At 39.1% G+C, this 18,273-nt stretch overlaps 1 protein-coding gene across 5 annotated transcripts in view; it reads left to right on the forward strand.

The window, feature by feature from the left end:
* The window catches only part of PJA2 (praja ring finger ubiquitin ligase 2), a 49,804-nt gene that overhangs the window by 25,667 nt on the left and 5,864 nt on the right, over nt 1–18,273 (forward strand). For 3 of the 5 annotated variants that reach the window (XM_030968697.1, XM_030968696.1, XM_030968698.1), the window contains exons 6-9: nt 1,120–1,228; nt 5,408–5,522; nt 5,812–5,927; nt 7,166–7,879. In XM_030968697.1, the coding sequence (XP_030824557.1) occupies nt 1,120–1,228; nt 5,408–5,522; nt 5,812–5,927; nt 7,166–7,246 (421 nt within the window). In that variant the 3' untranslated portion in view covers nt 7,247–7,879. Of the gene's footprint in view, nt 1–1,119; nt 1,229–5,407; nt 5,523–5,811; nt 5,928–7,165; nt 7,880–18,273 lie in introns of those variants that run through there. The other 2 variants (XR_004061497.1, XM_030968699.1) reach the window with 2 other exon arrangements.

The raw sequence follows: 18,273 nt of genomic DNA on the forward strand, positions 1-18,273 counted from the left end.
TGTTTTAAGATTTAATTTCTGAATTTCTAAAACAGAGCTCAAAGGACCTGCCAAGCCATGAACTGTGACACATGATGTAATAAAAATCTGATTGTTAGTTGTAAAACAACCTTAATAGCAATACATATGAAACATATTAGCTGACCTTATACCCTTTCACAGTAAGAACTCACATCAGGATGTTCTGAAATATATACTGTGGGAGTGTGATACCAATGTGCTGGGACCAGAACTGCAGAACTGCCTCTGAGAGGCTGGGGCTGCTCCATGTGGGACAAAGCTTGTTCCAGCTGACTCCAGTGGACCCGCCATAGGGTGGGGCCTCTGGGAAAGTACTAAGAAAGGATAAAAAATGCTGAACAGCAAGCAGTGTGTGAGAGAGAAATGAGGATGATGTGAGAGAAGCAACCCTGCAGGCACCAAAGTCAGGAAAGAAGGGGGAGGAAGCGCTCTAGTGCTGGAGAAGACTGTGGTGGAACAGGTAGGAATTTGCTGATGGAACTGTGTCTGGGGCAAACCCATGCTGGAGTAGCTGACGGAGGACTGCAGCTTGTGGGAAAAACCCATGTAGGAGCAGGGAAACAGCGTGAGGAGGAAGTAATTGCAAAGAGGAACTACCCATGGACAGACCAAACCCCCTGTTCCTTTTCCTCTGCCCTGCTTGGGATAGGGAAAATTAGAGGTCTCAAGGATTAAGGAGTGAAGTTGAACCTGGAAATAAAGAGAGGGCTAAGAGAAAGGTGGTTTAGTTTTTTCCTTTGTTTCTTACCATTCAAATCCATTTTTATTGGCAGTAAATTAATAGAATCGTAGAGCAGTCTAAATTGAAAAGGAACCTCAAAAGATCATCTGGTTCAACCTTTCAGTTAAATTAAGGCTTTTCCTGAATTGAGTCTGTTTTGCCTGTGGTGATGATTGATAACTCATGGCCCTTTTTCTTGACCCATGAGCTTTTTATCTTATTTACATGTCCAGTTGAGGCAAGGGAGGGGGAGATCAGCTGGCTGGGTATTGGGCTGTTATTGACAGGTGATGTGCAATAATTTGATATATCCAGACTTTGTGTTGTAACTATTAATTTTGAAAATAAGACCATGTTTCCTAACCCATGTTTTTCAGACTACTTGATGAGTTTGGTGATGGCCTAGGACTTGGTCAAGCCATTCCTTACATGGAACCTCAATTTCTCACATATATGGCACTAGAGGGACATTTAGAAGCTGTGGAGGTATTAAAATATTTTTGATGGTCTTATATATTTGATGTTGTAACATAAATATTTATAGTTGGATCCTTTTTCAACTTAATCTGAAAATCAGGAGATTTTTGAATACTTTCCTGTGTTAGCTTGAACTTTTGGGTCAGCAAACATGAAAATACATCTTGAAAGTTCTTTTAAAGGATGTAGTACGAAGTCATTTATCATTACCTGCTCCTTTTAGTATATGCATTTATTTCCTCGTAAGGCAAAGACGTTACTGGTTTCTACCAGTGTAAACATATGCCATTTAATTCTAAAGAATTTTACCAAATTCTCTACATAACAAAGGAAAGCTTATGCTTAAATCTATGCCTGTGAGTTGTCCCAGCTTTTTTTTTTTCAAGAGTATATTTGGATTTCTCAAATTTTTATTTATTAGTAGAAGACTCCTCTGTGTTTGAGTGTCTTACTCAGTATATTTTAAATTAAAAAAAGTTTTAAAAAACCCCATCGAGTAACAAACAAACAAAAATCTCCAATCAGGAAAAGAAACCACCTGAAAAAAAAAAGTCTTTTATCTTTAACCTTGATCTATCCCATTTCACTTGTCTAATTTTGGATATAGACCAAAGCATTTATTATCAAGAACCAGCATGGTTATGGTCTTTTTCTTTTGTTTTTAACTTCAGGTTGGTCAATGTCAGAGTGAATATAGAGCTAGCTGAGATCCAGTTTGATGCAGTGTGACAATTCTGGCACTGCCAGAAATCTCCCCTGCAGGGTATTTCTCAAAATAAGAGCTAAATGATGTGTAAATATAATATGGTGTTACAACAGCTGAAATGAATGTTTTGCAGGTTACGTAAGTTTAGGGCAGCAAGGGGCAGTTTGACTGCTAGCACCCACTTTAAAGGGGTGAACTGGGCAGGCTGTATGTCATAGTGTGCTTGCAGACAAAATATCAAGGGCACTTTGAAATGCTCTCTAAAGCTGGCAGACAGTGGAACAATCTAGATAATGGGGTTTTTTCCCATGAATATGTGCAAAGTCAGTGATTTTCTGAATATGGTTCCCAGGTCTTTTCCAAGTCAGTTGATGGGGCCAATCCTGTAAGTTGGCAGTCATGCAGTTTCCAGGCTTTGTACGTCCCCCAAGGTATATGGGAGGTCATCATTCATGATCGAGTATCACAGGGCCTTCTCCAGCTGTGTAGGATCTTCTTAGCATTCCTTATTTAGACACACTTCATTAATGTGGAGAAGGTCTGTTGATACCCTTACTGTAAAAGCAGTGTTTTGAAACCGTGTAGAGAAGATTCTTGTCTCTTTCATAGTGGCTGGTTCTCACTACATCAAAAAAAACTGATGAACTGCAAAAACAGTTGACCTCCTCCTTTGCACCAAAGTGAGAGGATCTGTGTAGAGAGGGGAAACTAATCCCATCTTTTTTTTTTTTTAATCTGCACATTAACACTTGAGGAGGAGACTGAGTTTATTACGACTCTTAAGTTTTTCTTTCTCATTCCTGTATAACAACATTTGCCTAAGTATTCTGTCAGAAGAAGTGTGTGCAGTCCTGTCAGAGTGACCTGTAAAAGTAATCCTACGTGATTACGTGCATGGCTGGTTGAGGAAGTGCTGTAATTATGTTTGTGTCACCAGGAACAGAGTGTCACTGAACACTGTTAGCAAACAGGCAGATGACTACAGAGGTACCTGTGGTACAGGGCACTGCGAATGCGGAAAAGCCGATTCTCTCACGTAGCATTTGTGCTTGAAAGTAGCACACAAGCGTGTGATACTTTATGGTGGGCACAGAAGTCTTGGCCTACTTGGAGTTAGTCAGCAGAAAGTGATAACTGAGTAATAAAAGGAAGAGGACTGTGTAGACTTGCATGGATTGTGACCACAGAGACAACACAGGTTCTGAGTAAGAATTCCAAATATTCCCTTCAAATCTCAAGCAGAATATCGAGCACATATTTTTACGGTATGAAGTGGTTACTAAAATTGTTCAGGAAATATAAGCAAAATCATTTACTATTCCTTTGAAATACTTGAAAGGGATGTGATGCAATAAAGCACCCAAAATTCAAGTGTATCTTAATTGGAGGGGAGGGGGTGGGAGAGCTCTATCCCAAATAATTATGACATTTGGACAGGAGAAGTAGTGAAAGTATTAGATACTTGTTTTGAAAAGCTATGTTGTATAGCTTTTTTAGCTCTCTGGGTTCCTAAAACTTAATAGAATATATGTGTGATTTTAAATATTTTTTTCTTCCATCTGTTAGAAAGAAACTACATAGCTGGGAGTGTCTGGTTTACTTCATTATCAGTACAGAACAGGCTAGTTGCCTCTGCTGCATCAGTGACTTAATAAGTATTTCCTGTACCATTTCACAGATGTGAGGAGCTCAAACCCTCATAGGCTATAGCACTCTTGTTTTGTAGCAAAATGTCCAGCATTTTGTTTTTGGTACATGGAGGAGTAAGCAGTCATACAAGCAATAAGAGGAAGTACAGGTATTTTGAAGATACATCTTATAAAAGTTATAAAACAGACACTGCTTTGGATTTGAAAATGTGGCTTTCAGCCTCAGAGTAAGTGTGTATGGCTTTGTGTCTATAATGTTTCTTTTGTGTAGGTTTCAGAAGCAAGCAAGTAATACAGTGCTTTCTGTTTGAGAACACTCATGCTGGATATAAACAGAGAAGTTTGACACATAAATAATATTGCAACCTTCTGTATCCCTGCGATCTTATCTGATTTTTCCAGGTGTAGTAGTTACTCTGATTAAGCGTAGTATTTTTACCTACTGTTTATTCTCAGACCATTGCAATTGGAGCAAAAACCAAATACAAATACTAAAATCATCTTCATGTTAGTAAAGTAGTACTGTCTGCTGTACCAGAATTTGATGGGTATTAGCTGTAAAATTGGAGCAATATACTTGTTTTGTAGGGGAACTTGCACACAACACTAAGAATAACCCCAAGTTTTCCCTTAAACTGACAGATTTCTTGTGGCAATAGGAGCTGTAAATATTTCTTGCTCATGCTGCTCTCTCTCTGCCCCAAAGGTTTGACTGTAGGTAAAAACCTGCTAGTTTAGGTCTGTGGTAGTGTGGTAGCTTGAGGTACCTTGTCACTGTGATCCAAGTCCAAGCATGTTTTCAGGTAGTCCAAGCATGTTTGCAGCTGTAGTAACTTCAGTGAAAGTTTAAGAGGAAAGACAACTGGAGAGGTTTCTGTATAGACCAGTGTTTCTCTAGTATATAGAGCTTTTTAGTAAGTGTATTCCCAACATTACAAAAATATCACACTATCTTACACTTCTTACTAAGAGAGTTTTGTAGCCAATGGTGCGAATAATTTTCAAGCTGATTAGAACAGTAAGTAGTTGTATTTAAATGATGTGACTAATTCAATCAGGGTGTGAACCCAGTGTTTCTGTGTTCTTGGTTCTTCAGTTTGCATGCTGTTCAAACAGGTAGTACATTTCTCAGCAAATACAACCAAATATTCTGAGTTCTGTGATTTTAACATTTTTTTTCTTCTGGATATCCTCTGAGTGCCTTTACACAGTTAAATGTATGATGTACACAGCAAATACACATGGCAAATATGGTGTAGACTTATAGTCTTAAAGGTTTTGTATGGTAAAAAATTGAGTTTAAAAAAAGTTACTTCAGAGCATTTGGTCTGTTTTAGGATTAGAAATATCTACATAGATCTTGGGTTTTTTATTTCTTGAAGTTTACACTCTTAGTGTAGCCAAGGTACTTAATATTTTTTGTTTGTGCCTGAGTAATTTAATAATTGAGGCCAGGAAGCATATTAATGAGGCATTTATTTTCAGAAACACAATGAAAGGACAGTTTTAGATTGGCAAGCTTTATTACATTTTCAACTTGCTGCTTTTTCTGTAACTTTATAAAATTAACTAAAGTTCACTGTAGATTAAGTTGTGACTCTGTCCTCATATTCTAAGAATGCTTTAAAAGCAAGGCATTGCTGTTTTCACCTTCAGGATCATCTCATTCATTAAAAAAATAAAAATGGTGAAATGGTTAGTTTGAAAGACATATCTTCCATTTTAAAAAGTAACACTGCTAGAATTGGATTCCTTTTCATGCTTGTTTGTTTGTTTTGTATGAAATGTTACATTTGTGAATAATAGAACTTGATCTCTGCTTACCCCTTTCAGACTGCTCTGGCACAATTGGAGTCTCTTACATTTGATGTTGAACAGACTCATCCACCAGCTACAAAAGAAACCATAGATAGTCTGCCACAGATTATTGTCACAGGGGACTACAATGGTATGGAAAAATAAGGAAAAAGTAGTTTCCACAAAGTTTGTAAGAACAAGTTCAACTTTCTCTAATACCATAGATGCAATATTTAAGTATACTTACTACATAATGCTGTCTTAAAATCTTTTGAATCTGAGTATAATTTTGATCCATTTGGAAAAGTAGTCTTTAATGGAGTTACTGTGACTGTATTTTGTAACCATTAGTGATACTGTTGATAATATATGTATTTGAATCTGAGCTCATCTGAGATGTAAAACAAGGTATTAACGCTTTTTCTTCATCATGGGTTTAGGTCAAGAGCAGTGTTGTACTATCTGTTGCAGTGAATATGTGGAAGGTGAAATCATAACAGAGCTACCCTGTCATCATTTGTTTCACAAACCTTGTGTAACTCTTTGGTTACAGAGAGTAAGTACTACAGGATTGGTGGAGGGTTTGGGGGCAGGGGGGGTTGTGTATATTGTGTATTCTGCTGGGAAGAACAACTTTTAACTCTTTGGAAATGTGGGATGAAATACCAAGTATTTATGAAATATTATTATTTGAATTTATGCATTTTAGAACCAAATTCTAGTGCAAGTGAGGAAAAAAATTTATATTTGTACTCTCCTGAAGGTCAGTTGCTTTAATAGAGGGAATATTTCTGTAAGGGAAAACATGTTTTCCTTTACTAAGAATGAAAAACATGGATGAGTTATAACTTGTTTTGGTACAAGAAAAGCTTTCTTTGCTATACTCCTGTATTGAAGTAAAGACAATGGAATCATTTTCTCTGAGAAGAGCAAAGGGTTTGATCTGTCTTATCACAATGTCAGGCCCACTTATTGTGACAGAGGCTGGCAGAGGAAATAGTGAAATGCTTGTAGATTAACTTTTTTAAAATTACCTTTATTAATTCTATACATTATTAGATTTAATTTTCATTGTCTATAATCACTTTGCTTCCAAGTGTCTTAAAAAGGCTTGCACCATGTTGAAGCTAAACTAAAACAACCATAATTAATGAACTGGTATGTTTTTTTTAGTTGCACTTCTGCTCTCCTTTATGTGCAGTACAAGCCTGGACTTGGTAGTTCTCAGTGAGCTTACAGTGTAATACAATTTCCTCAAGAGTATAAGAGAAAGATTAATTGGTTTTACCATTGGGGTAAATATCAGAATACCTCTAGGATGGAGGCCTGATGGATTTCATTGATGGGTTTATAATTTTTTTACCATGATAATGTTGATTACCATACTCATTTTTCTTGTTTTACACATCCTACCTTTTCTGTTGTCATAGTAAACAGCTATTGCTGAAAACTAGGACAAAATACTTCATCTTAGATTTGGGCTGTACCTAACTTATTTTTAGTCTTTTACCTCAAAAAAAAGAAAAGCCCTACCTGTAAAATCAGTGCTGTGAAGAACTTGCAGAGAACCTGATGCATTTGCTATTTAGCTGGTGTAAAAGCAAAACAACTCTTTCCTCTGAGTTTGTTAGCTCTAGGTAGCTGTCAGCTCTAGGTAGCTATGCAGTCAAGTTTGAGTTTGAGGTGATGCTGTAATGGAGACCCTAAATACTTTATAAATAATAACTTTTAGCTTTTCAGTAGAATTGAATGCAAACTGTGCAAATGACTTGGTTTTTTTTTCTCTTTTTGTAGTCGGGAACATGCCCTGTTTGTCGTCATGTGCTTGCACCTGTACTTCCCGAAGCAGCTGATGACACTGTTTTTTTTATTTGATTGATGATTCAGCATCTTCTGTTAACATTGCTACAGGATCCTCAGACTAGGGTCGAAAATAAAATCTGCCACCAAAATAAAAATGTAAATTTTGCCTGTTTTAATTATAATGTGAAAAAAAATCACTATAAAATATTGATATATAGTCATGGATTGGCTTGGGTTGGAAGGAATTCTAAAGAAGATCTGGCTTCAACTCCCTCTGCTGTGGGCAGGGACACATTCCTCTAGACCAGGTCGCTCCAAGTCCCATCCAGTCTGGCCTTGAACACTTCCAGGGCTGGGGCATCCACAGCTTCTCTGGGCAGCCTGTGCCAGGACCTCACCACCCTCACCATAAAGAACTACCTCCTAATATGTAATCCAAACCTACTTTCTTTTTGTTTGAAAGCATTCTCCTGTGTCCTGTCATAAGCCATTGTGAATAGTCCCTCTCCATCCTGCTTGTAGAGTCCCTTCAGGGACTGGAAGGGACCTCAAAGCTTTCTCTTCTCCAGGCTAAACAATCCCCATTCTCTCAGCCTTCCCTCACATGAGAGGTGCTCCACCCCTCTGCCCACCTTGGTGCCTCCTCTGGGCTCTCTCCAGCAGCTCCGTGTCCTTCCTGTGCTGGGAGCCCAGGGCTGGAGGCAGCTCTGCAGTGGGGTCTCAGCAGAGCGGGGCAGAGGGGCAGAATCCCCTCCCTGCCCTGCTGCCCAGGGGCTCTGGCTGCAGCCCAGGACACACTTGGCTCTCTGGGCTGGCAGTGCCCATGGCTGGCTCCTGTCCAGCTCTCACCCACAGCACCCCCAAGTCCTTCTGGGCAGGGCTGCTCTCCATCTGTTCATGCCCAGCCTGGGCTGGCACCAGGGATAGCCCTGACCCAGGGGCAGCACCTGAGCTTGGCCTTGTTAAACCTCGTGAGATTCCCATGGGCTCGAGCTTGTCCAGGTCCCTGTGGATGACATCTGTCCCTCAGGAGTGTCAGCTGCACCACTCAGCTTGGTGTCATCTGCAGATTAGTCAAGGGAGCACTTAATTCCTTTGTCTGTGTCATTAATGAAGACATTAAACAGTTCTAGTCCCAATAGGGATCTTCAAGGGCCACCAGCTGTTGTTGATCAGGACTCTGAACCATTGAGCACCACCCTCTGGACACGGCCATCCAACCACTTTTTAGCCCACTCATCAAATCCATTTCCAATTTAGAGAGGAGGATATTGTGGGGGATGCTGCCAAAGGCTTTGCTGAAGTCCAGATAAATGGCACCCCTAACACTTTCTTTACCCACTGCTGTAGTCACTCCGTCATAGAAGGCCACCAGATGGGAAAGAACGTGAAAGCAAATGGAAAAAAATAAGCTTGTTTCTGTCCAAGTTTCATGTTATCTATACATGCACTAGTACATTGGAAGCATTCAGATTCTGGCAGGTGTTTATAAGTTTGTTTTGACCGTTAGACAAAGAGGTAACATTTTTTTTCTAACTAGCCATAGCAACACTAATTAACATAGTATGAAAAGAATTTCCCTCAAGTCAAAGGGAAAGTTCTAAGGTTTTTGGATAAAGTTACATGGTAAGCTGCCTCAAAAGTTGAAGCTCTGTAGATGCCTTCCATGTTATACAAGGCAGAAAGCTCCTGTTTTCCCTTCTTTCCTTATTCTGTGCTTGACTGAACACCTGAGAGAAACAAACTTTTTTAATAAAGTAAGACTGCAAAATGCAAATACTCTCTGTCTCTAAAAAATAACTCCATACAAACCACATAACCTGCTTATATAAACTGTGAAAGTGTTTGAATCAGAGTGTCTGAATTGAAAGAGCCCTTACACATCACCTGGTTCTAACCCCCCTGCCGTGGGAGATAGGTTGTTCCAAGCCCAGACAGCCTGTTCCAGTGCTCACCACCCTCACAGTAAACAATTCTTTCCAATATCTCATCTAAAACTTCTCTCAGTTTAAAACCCTTAGCCCTCCTCTTATCACCCTGGTTAAAAGTTCCTCTTCAACTATTCTATAGCCCCCCTGAAGGCTGCTCTAAGGTCCCCCTGGAGCATTCTCATCTCTGGGCTGAGCAACCCCTAGCTCTGTCGGCCTGTCCTCACAGGGCAGGTTCTCCACCTCCCTGGATGTTTTTGCAGTTCTCCTCAGGTTCTGCTTGAGTATGTCTATGTCTTTCTGAAGCTGAGGGCTCCAGAGCTGGACATAGCTCTCCAGGTAGGGGAGAATTCTCCATGGGAGTGAAGCAGGAAGGCAGAATCATCTCCCTTGACTTGCTACCCACAATCTTTTAACACAGCCCAGGACATGTTTGGCTTTCGGGACTGCCAGTGCATGTTGCAGGGTCATATCAAGCTTTTCATCATCCAGCATCCCAAGTACTTCTAAGTGCTGTTCTCAATCCATTCTCTGCCCAGCCTGTGCTATATGTTGTACTTGGAATTGCCCTGACCTGGGTGCAGGACCTTGCATTTGGCTCTGTGGAACTTGATGAGATCCACACAGGCCCCTCTCAGGCCTGTCAGGTGCCTCTGGGTGACATCCCCTGCCTGCAGTGTGTCCATCACACCACACAGCTTGGTGTTGTCAGCACATTTGCCGAGGGTGCTCTGATGCCCCTGCCTGTGTCACTGACAAAGGCGTTCAGCAGGGCCAGAGCCAACAATAACGCTGGAGGAATCTGCCAGTCTCTGGTCTCCACCTGGGACCATCAAGCCATTGACCACAACCCTTTGAATGTGACTGTCCTGTCTGTCAAATCTATGTCTCTCCCATTTAGAGAGAAGGCTATTTTGTGGCCCAGAAGTCAAGGACTCCTCTCAGGGTGGTGGATCCTGGATCCCAGACTGGGCTTCTGTTCCCACTGACAGCATGTCTCTGCTTGAGTGCACTGTCCAAGCACTGTGGCCTGTCTTTCCTTTCCATTTAATTCCCTTTTGTCATCTTGTAACTCCTCTGTAATCTTACCTGCACATCTCTGCAACTCATCTCACTCCTTGGACTAAGAATAGAAACTGATCCCCTTGAAGAAAGTCGTCAGGCAAAAAATCCATTTCAAAGCCACCCTTTTCTTTTTGAAATCTCTACAGGTTTTCTGCAGTTTACCTCCTCTGAGATACAGCTCTAAATTGTCTGTGCACCATCACTTCCTATTTTCCTTTTGAACCTGCTTCCTTCCTTTCTTCCTTTGCAGACTCTCCAAGCCATTCACATTTCTTCCTGGTGTTTCTTGCTAACTTTCCCTCTTCTTTCAAACTGCATTGTATGCCATATTTGGTTTATGGTGCTCATTCTACATGTTACCAGACCTTCACCCCTCAACACTGGAAATTCCTCCAGGGCCTGATTTCTGCAGCCCAGGCTACCTCCTGTTTTGGTGTCCCTCCTAAATTCCTTCATACTAGTGAGAAATGAGTCAAGAAATTCTTCTCCTCTGGTCTGTCTTCATCATTTGGACTAGAAAGCTACCCTCGATGCTCTCCTGTATTTACCTGGACTGCTTGCAGTTGGCCGTGTGATTTTCCCAGCAAGAATCTATGTGGCTGAAGTCTTCTATTGGGATTGTGGCCTGCAAATGTGATTCTTGCTGCGGCTGAAGAAAGAGCTCTTCACCAACGTCTCTCCTTGATCAGGTAATGTGTGGTAGACACCAACCTCAAGGTTTCTGTTGCTGGCTTAGTCTCTAATTTGCATAAGCTCTTGACTTGCTCATTGATGTTCTTCAAAAACATCTTTGTGCAATCAATCTCATTTTTGGCATAGAGGAAAATTCTCCCAACTCTCTTTTTTGCTTGTCCTTTTTGAATAGTTTGTAGCCATCAGACAGCACTCCAGTTGCACAATTCAACCCAGCAAGTTTCTATGATAGCAACCAGGTCATGGTTATGTCTCATCTTCTGTAAAGAGGTCGGTACCAGCTGAACTTTTTATCACTTTCATGAATTCAATGCAGGGTCACAAATATGTGAGACTTTGGAGGCTCTTACACCAACAACATTCAACTAATAGTACCTTTGTGTTTGCTTAAGCAGTTTTTCCTTTTCCCTGTTGGATTTGTCAAACCTGTGGGATCTGAAGTAGCTTAATCAATCTGAAGTTGATTCCTCATTTTATTTCTTTTCTTTATTTTTTTTTAATTCCTCACAATTATTTCCTCATTATATTTCTTTGGGGATTTTTCTGCTTTATCAGTTGTCTCTGGTCTTGCTTTGGAGTGAAAGTGTTCAGCTGAAGCTCTCGCTATGGGCAGTTTTTCATGTGCCTGAGCTCACCAGCTGTGGCTGTTTCAGAACTGTGCACCACTGTTCCTGCTTTACAGCTTGGCTCTTAGTGAGCTGTTACCTCTGGGGCGATCTGACAGCCTTGGAGCCCCAGGATGTGATGCTGCTTTGGCCCTAGCGTTTTCCTCGAATTTTCATACTCTACATTGAAAATTATCTGCTACTGTCTTTCTGCATGGTGTCATTTCCCCTCAGAATACATTTCTGGGGCATCAGTGTTCTGGCTCACCTTTCCAGGCTTAAATTTATTGATCATCAGATTGACTTTAGAACGCACTGAAAGTATTTTCTTTCTGCTGCTTTTAACATCTTCTCTTGAACTTATTTGTGAGGTAGGTGATCAGACTTTTAGGGACAGCATTTAGGATCAGTTGTTAAATGTTTAGCTATTTCCAAGATACTACCTTCTTGTTGTATTTTTAAAGATATAAAAATTCCTGTGTTATTCAGTTTGTTTAAAGAATTGCAAGGTTGGATTGCACAAAAACTAAGTATTGCAACAAAATAATTCTTCTGAGCATGAAGAAGAGAATCGTTTTTGAGAGCTTTTTACTCCAGAGATGGTTTACCCATTTTAAATTAAAATAATGATAATTAAATACATTTCACTGGAGAAGGGAAGTGGCTAGAACTTGCTGACATGATGTTATGATATGATTTGGTATTCGTGCCCTATTTTGCAAAGCACAGAATTTTCCTAACTTTGGGGGATTTGGGGTTTTTTTTGTTGGCACTAGCAAGGCCTACTGAGTGAGCCTTGGAACTCTTACTTTTTTCTGGTTTTTGGGGTTTTTTTTCGGTTTTGGGGGGTTTTTTTGTTTTTGTTTGGTTGGTTGTTGTTGTTTATAGAAACCTCCCCTGTTTCAGAATTACTGCTTTACAGTTTGAATCCTAAAAGCTGTATTAATACTGTAGTGATGCTGCTTGGCATGCTGCATAAATACTTTGGTGTATTCTCCGAAAATTCCAGTTTCTCTTACTTGAACAGAAAAGGGATAAAAATGTGACTTTCTTAGGCTTTTGGACAGAATTTGTTCAATACAGGGCTTCCTTGAGTCGATTTTTAGTTATTAAAGGTCAAGAAAATTTATTTATACTGTAACCTCCCTATAAGATGCCGCTATTTCCACTGAACAAAATACAATGCCGTAGTTGGCAGGCTCGTTCTTTCTCAGAAAGCCAAGGCAAAGACTGGAACAAACAAAATTCAGTTTCCTCAAACACTTGGCTGCTCTTCTACCTTGAAAATACATTATTTTCTTTCCAGTTGCTTTTTGTTGAGACAGATGTAATGAGGTTTTGTTGGACACTGAGGGTATACAAAGAGAGCCTTCTTTACACTGAGGCTTGATTCATTATGGAGTAGGGCTCAATTACTGAATTGTAGAACAGCTGGCAAGGACTAGTAGATAAGGCCCCTTGTCTTGTGTTACAAATAGACAAGTGGGCTGACAGTCATCTCTGCACAGCCTTTGGATGTACAGACCTGGTAATGAAGGCTTAAGCCTTTGTTTAAACCTTTTAAAGGTGTTCAGGAGCCTTGAGGTTCCCCTGATTTTTGCTGTCATGTCATTGAAATCCAGTGCAAACTAAGCCTGGTACTAGTCAAAGCCCAGGAAGTGCAAGGGTTCATCATAAGCTCATGCCACATTCCTTAAATGCAGTGTAAACAATAATTGAAAATAAAAGTTCTCTTCCCTAAGTTTGAAGCAAAGTTTTTCAGATGACTTTGGGTGGAGAGAGAGGAGCATATTTTGCTGAGAATATGGTATATTTGGCATGGATGCAATTCACTCCCAAAGCATATTTCCAGGTACGTTATCTTTCTCTTTGAATTTACAATAGAATCATTCCTGAAAAGGCCCATTGTGGTTTAGTGAATTTAAGACTATTGCCATAAGGGACACATTTTAAAGCAGCAGCATCAGAGTTGTTTATTTCATAAAATGAATTCGTGCAACTGTAATAATCCTGCTCCACATTTTCCTTTTAATAGGACAATCTCTCTGTGATGGTGCACTAACATGAGCACATCTGAATTGATTCAATGAATGCAGTAGGTATCCTATTCTGAAAAATGCCAATGATGGAAAAACAACCCTGGCTCAGTAATTTCAGTTTTATTTTATCTGCACATTTTTACAATCCATGCTTTTTCCCACTGTATTTTTGCTTTTTTTTTTGTGTCGGTGAGTGCTTTAGGATATACATAATCGAAAACAGGAAAATATGTTTGTTGTCTGCAGTCCTTTGGTCAATGTGGTACACACGGACAACTAAGATGCATACTTATTTAGACAAGAGAAGTAATATCACTATGTGGAAAATAAGTCCTTTTGTAAGTTAATAAGCGAAATATGTATTTCCAGATTTTATTGTCCTAAAATTCCACATAATTGTAATTTTTTCCCAGTCTTAAGTCTCTGTGTAGATAGACAATTACTGTGCTCTGAGCCATGCATGATAAATAATTACATACAAAACAACTAATGATGGTTATTAATGAGTAAGTATGAGGATTTAATGATGTATTGAGGCCAAAATGTAAAGGGCATGATTTTCATTTATACTGGAGTTGCTTTACCCTCCTGAGGCAAAAAGAAAAGGCTCTCCAGAAGATGTAAAAGACGATTAGGTAAATAGGAAATAGGAAGGAGGATTAGTCTAGCTGGTTTCTTCACCCACCTTTAAATCACGGTAAAAACAAGTCCTCCTTTCAGTTGTGAAGCAGAATTGTCTTTAGCTTACCAGGCAGGAACCTTTGAAAATATGTCAACAATGAAATTTAATGTGATGATGAGAATTACGTTTTCCAAGGCAGGTTAGGTATTTTATGTCAGATTTTTTAATTGACAAGAACCAAGGGCTACAATTTTAGTGTTGTAAGTGCTACTGATTAGTGATAGTTAGGACCTGGCTGATCTTTCATAGCTTTGTATTAAGAAAACCTAAAGAGGAAATAAATTTCTTAATAGGATATAAAAATCATTGGTGAAAGTATTTCTTTATTGTACATTGAGTACTATGCTAATATGTATGACCTGCTAATTTAGAAGATTGTCTCTGTCAATGGGTAGAAGTGTTTCCCTGTGGATGAGTGGAATTCCCTCCTCTTACTAAAAGCAGAAACATAAAAAATGCTTTCCTAACATTGCTTTAATTCTGCAGTAGGAGGATGTCAGCTGCAGAAACACTGACACAGATTTGAAAATGCTTTTTGCATATTCCAGACATCCTTTTATAAGGTGTTAACTTGCTTTGCTAGTCAAGGAAGATGTTCTTGTCAGCAATACTGTAAATACATACCTCTTAAGCTATTTTAGTGAAATGAATTGGAGCCTGGATACTGCACATGCCTTCGTCTTCTTTATTGTTTTAACTCCCAGAATCACAAGTCATGTAAGAAAGAAGTTTTGCTATAGAGATTAAAAATGTGATTTAGTCCTCATTATTTACATTAAAACTCCATGAGACTGTTAGGCTTTTCTTCTGATATGAAAAATGACTGAATGGACCAACACAAAGCAAATCTAGCATCTCACACACAAATAAAAAAAAAATAGCCTGACTAAAGAGTTTGCTCCTAAATGGTGACCTTTTGGGACATGAATGAATAGCACCATTTAAACAGAAGTGATGCAAGAGAACAAGGGATCCTCAGCAGTGTTTGTGACCTGCAGATAGCCACAGTCGTTCAGTTATCTTTCTCCCTGTGGCACAGCAAGTGTCTTCCTTGGAGCTTTTGAAACAAATTTCTAGTTTCCCAGGACTTTTGGTGAAGAAATGCCCTTCAGGTCCGTTCACTTCATGCAGTCTTCTTTTGAAAGTGGCCAGCAGGAAGGGGAGAAACAGGAGCAGAAAAAGTGTGGTCTTTCAAGTATCTAGGCAACCTACAGTATCAACCAAGACCAAATTCAGTTGTGAGTAGAGGGAAAGAAGCCAAAAAAATGAGTGTGTGGCACAAAAATGCTTTTGGCAGCTGTGTCCCACAGCAGAAAGTATGGGAGCTCCCGAGGCACTGCTGACTGGCCCACTGCACTCCTCTAGCTCTTCAGGAAATGTGGAGCCAGATCACTGAAATAGATTCAAAATCTCTTGGTCTAAATCTTACATGACCTATGAGACAGTTTTTTTTCTGACTGAGAGGAATAATTTGCATTTATTGGTGTCAGGGACACACAAAGGATGCCTGTGTGCCCTGCAGGTTAAGGGTGTATTCATGAGACACATGTGACTTGCAGAAGGGTCTTTATCTTAAATTATCACTTCAGAGTGTGTCACTGTACACTCTCCTGCTCTGAATCAGTTATCATACCTAACTGGAAAAAAGAAGCATCAGTTAATTTGTAGAGAAAAATTAATTTATGTTCTGTCACTGAAAGTGATTTGATGAATGACAGTAATCAGAGGCATATTATTGCTGCTACAGTCAGTGTGTGTTAGTGGGGAAGTATCTGAGGGTAGCATTTTCTCCTTCTATAAGAGGGTGCCTCTGTGAGCATAATTCAAGCACAGAGCACCAAGAGCAACCTCTGGATGTTTCATTTTCATAATAAATGCATATTCAAATTGTAACTTATATTCTAAACAATTATAGATTATTTTTATGTTTTAGGGTTTGTACTTGGAATGCCAGTACCTCTAGCAGCTGTTCTTCTTCTGTCTTGTGTTAGGCATGACATCATGCATATGAGGGAGACAACTAAATTTTTCCCCACCCACCTGCTGCATTTTGAAGTTATCAGAAAGGCAGTATAATTAGTTAACTTGCATTAACATTCTGGTTGTCTTGTTATGCTGTGAATTGGAGCACAATGGAGAGTGCAAGGTAGCCTCAACTCCTTTACAGTACCAGAACAGATGCACTAGGGAATGTACTGCAATGCAGGGTAGCAGCTTGTCAGAAAGACTTTAGACAATATTGCCTTAGAAAAAAAAAGGAGGGGGAGCATGTCAGGGCTGATCCGGTTTTTCATAGATTTTTTTGCATAGTTTCAATGTTCATTGGATAATTATCTGAATACTAAGAGTTGATACCACAGGGCTAGACTGAAGTACAGTATCTGAATAAACTGTTTGGGGGTTTTTTTTACATAATTACCTGCCTTGAAAACTGAGATCACAGCTATGTACAACATATGGTGGAATTTCTAGTTCACTTTAAAGCTCCAAAGATCAGTTAGAACTCCTTTCAGGCTTTTCATTATCCAAGTAAAAAATATATCAAATATTGATGAACTTCTTGAAGCATTGTGATCTGTCATTACATCATTTTAATTAAAAAACCCTGGTCTAAAAAATAAATGTATATATTTATATTGGATACAGTTAAAACTGTTCTCGTGCAGCTTTTTGCTATCATTCTTACGAATGCTATTTATGTCTTCCTGTATCACATAAATTAAGCTTTGATGAAGGTCTAATTCTTCAAATTCTTGCTGCTCTTTCCATGCATAAAATTCAAATATATTTGCAGTTCCCAAATGCAAAACTCTGTTGCTGTTATATGACACACATACTCATTCAGATGCAAATTAGTTTTTTTCTTTCCTGAGGTAAAAAAGGAGTGAGAAAGCAAAAAAGTAGCTGAGCCTTTGTCTGTTTCCTTAAGTGAGTCTCTTGTCCTCTGTATGTGTGACAATTTGACATATGAGGTGATGACTAATTTTGCAAAATTTCAGGAATATAACTTAGAATGGCAGAACTGGCTGAAAGATGTTGTGAAAGTTCAGTTTGAAATTCTAAAATACATATTCATTGCAAAGATGCTTACATGCCTGCAAGGATTTGCATTCCTTTCTGTGCTACTTAAAAAGCTAATGGAGGATAGTACTAGATGCTCAAGTGTTTATCTTTCAGCCTTTAAATGTCTTTATTATGAGCTTTATTATGTTTTCTTAACCATGACCAATATCCTTTTTTTTGTCCTGAGCATCTGTGTAATACAACTGGGAAGTGATTTATAGTTCAAAGTAGGGAAGCAGAAGATTGAAGGCTGTCCCTCAGTACCTAAATACAGACTGCAATGTGCAAGGGAAAATGAAAAGCTTGGTTATTTTCCTGAAATCTTAGTAGTGACATCCTTTTCAGGCAATATTCCCACTGAAATCAGTGTACTAAATTAATATTAAATAGATTTAATTTTTTCTTCACAACTGTATTATTCAATGCAGAAGCATCTGAGTTCTTCTAAAAGCTTTTATTTGCTACTACCTCAAGGCATATGCCATTTGTTTTCTTTAGCTATTCATAAAACTTCAGTTTGTGGCTTTTATAATTTTGACACAGTAAATTCTAGAGCACTTGATAAAGCATTAGGGGTCATTGTAAGCAATGAAAAGAAAAAAAAAGAAAAGAAAAGAAAAAAGGAAAGGAAAGGAAAGGAAAGGAAAGGAAAGGAAAGGAAAGGAAAGGAAAGGAAAGGAAAGGAAAGGAAAGGAAAGGAAAGGAAAGGAAAGGAAAGGAAAGGAAAGGAAAGGAAAGGAAAGGAAAGGAAAGGAAAGGAAAGGAAAGGAAAGGAAAGGAAAGGAAAGGAAAGGAAAGGAAAGGAAAGGAAAGGAAAGGAAAGGAAAGGAAAGGAAAGGAAAGGAAAGGAAAGGAAAAAAAGAAGGAAAAGAAAAACATTGCATTTTCTAAATGCTTGTATAATATAGTGTGGGATTACATGAAGTGCTAGTAAGAACTGTGCAGCAGGAGTGTATGGTCTATTGGAGACTGAAATGTCGGCGAAATAAATGTATTTTAGATACAAATGGACAGTCTTTGCTTG

Source organism: Camarhynchus parvulus, chromosome Z, assembly GCF_901933205.1.
Source record: "Camarhynchus parvulus chromosome Z, STF_HiC, whole genome shotgun sequence".
In the NCBI taxonomy this organism is placed as follows: domain Eukaryota; kingdom Metazoa; phylum Chordata; class Aves; order Passeriformes; family Thraupidae; genus Camarhynchus; species Camarhynchus parvulus.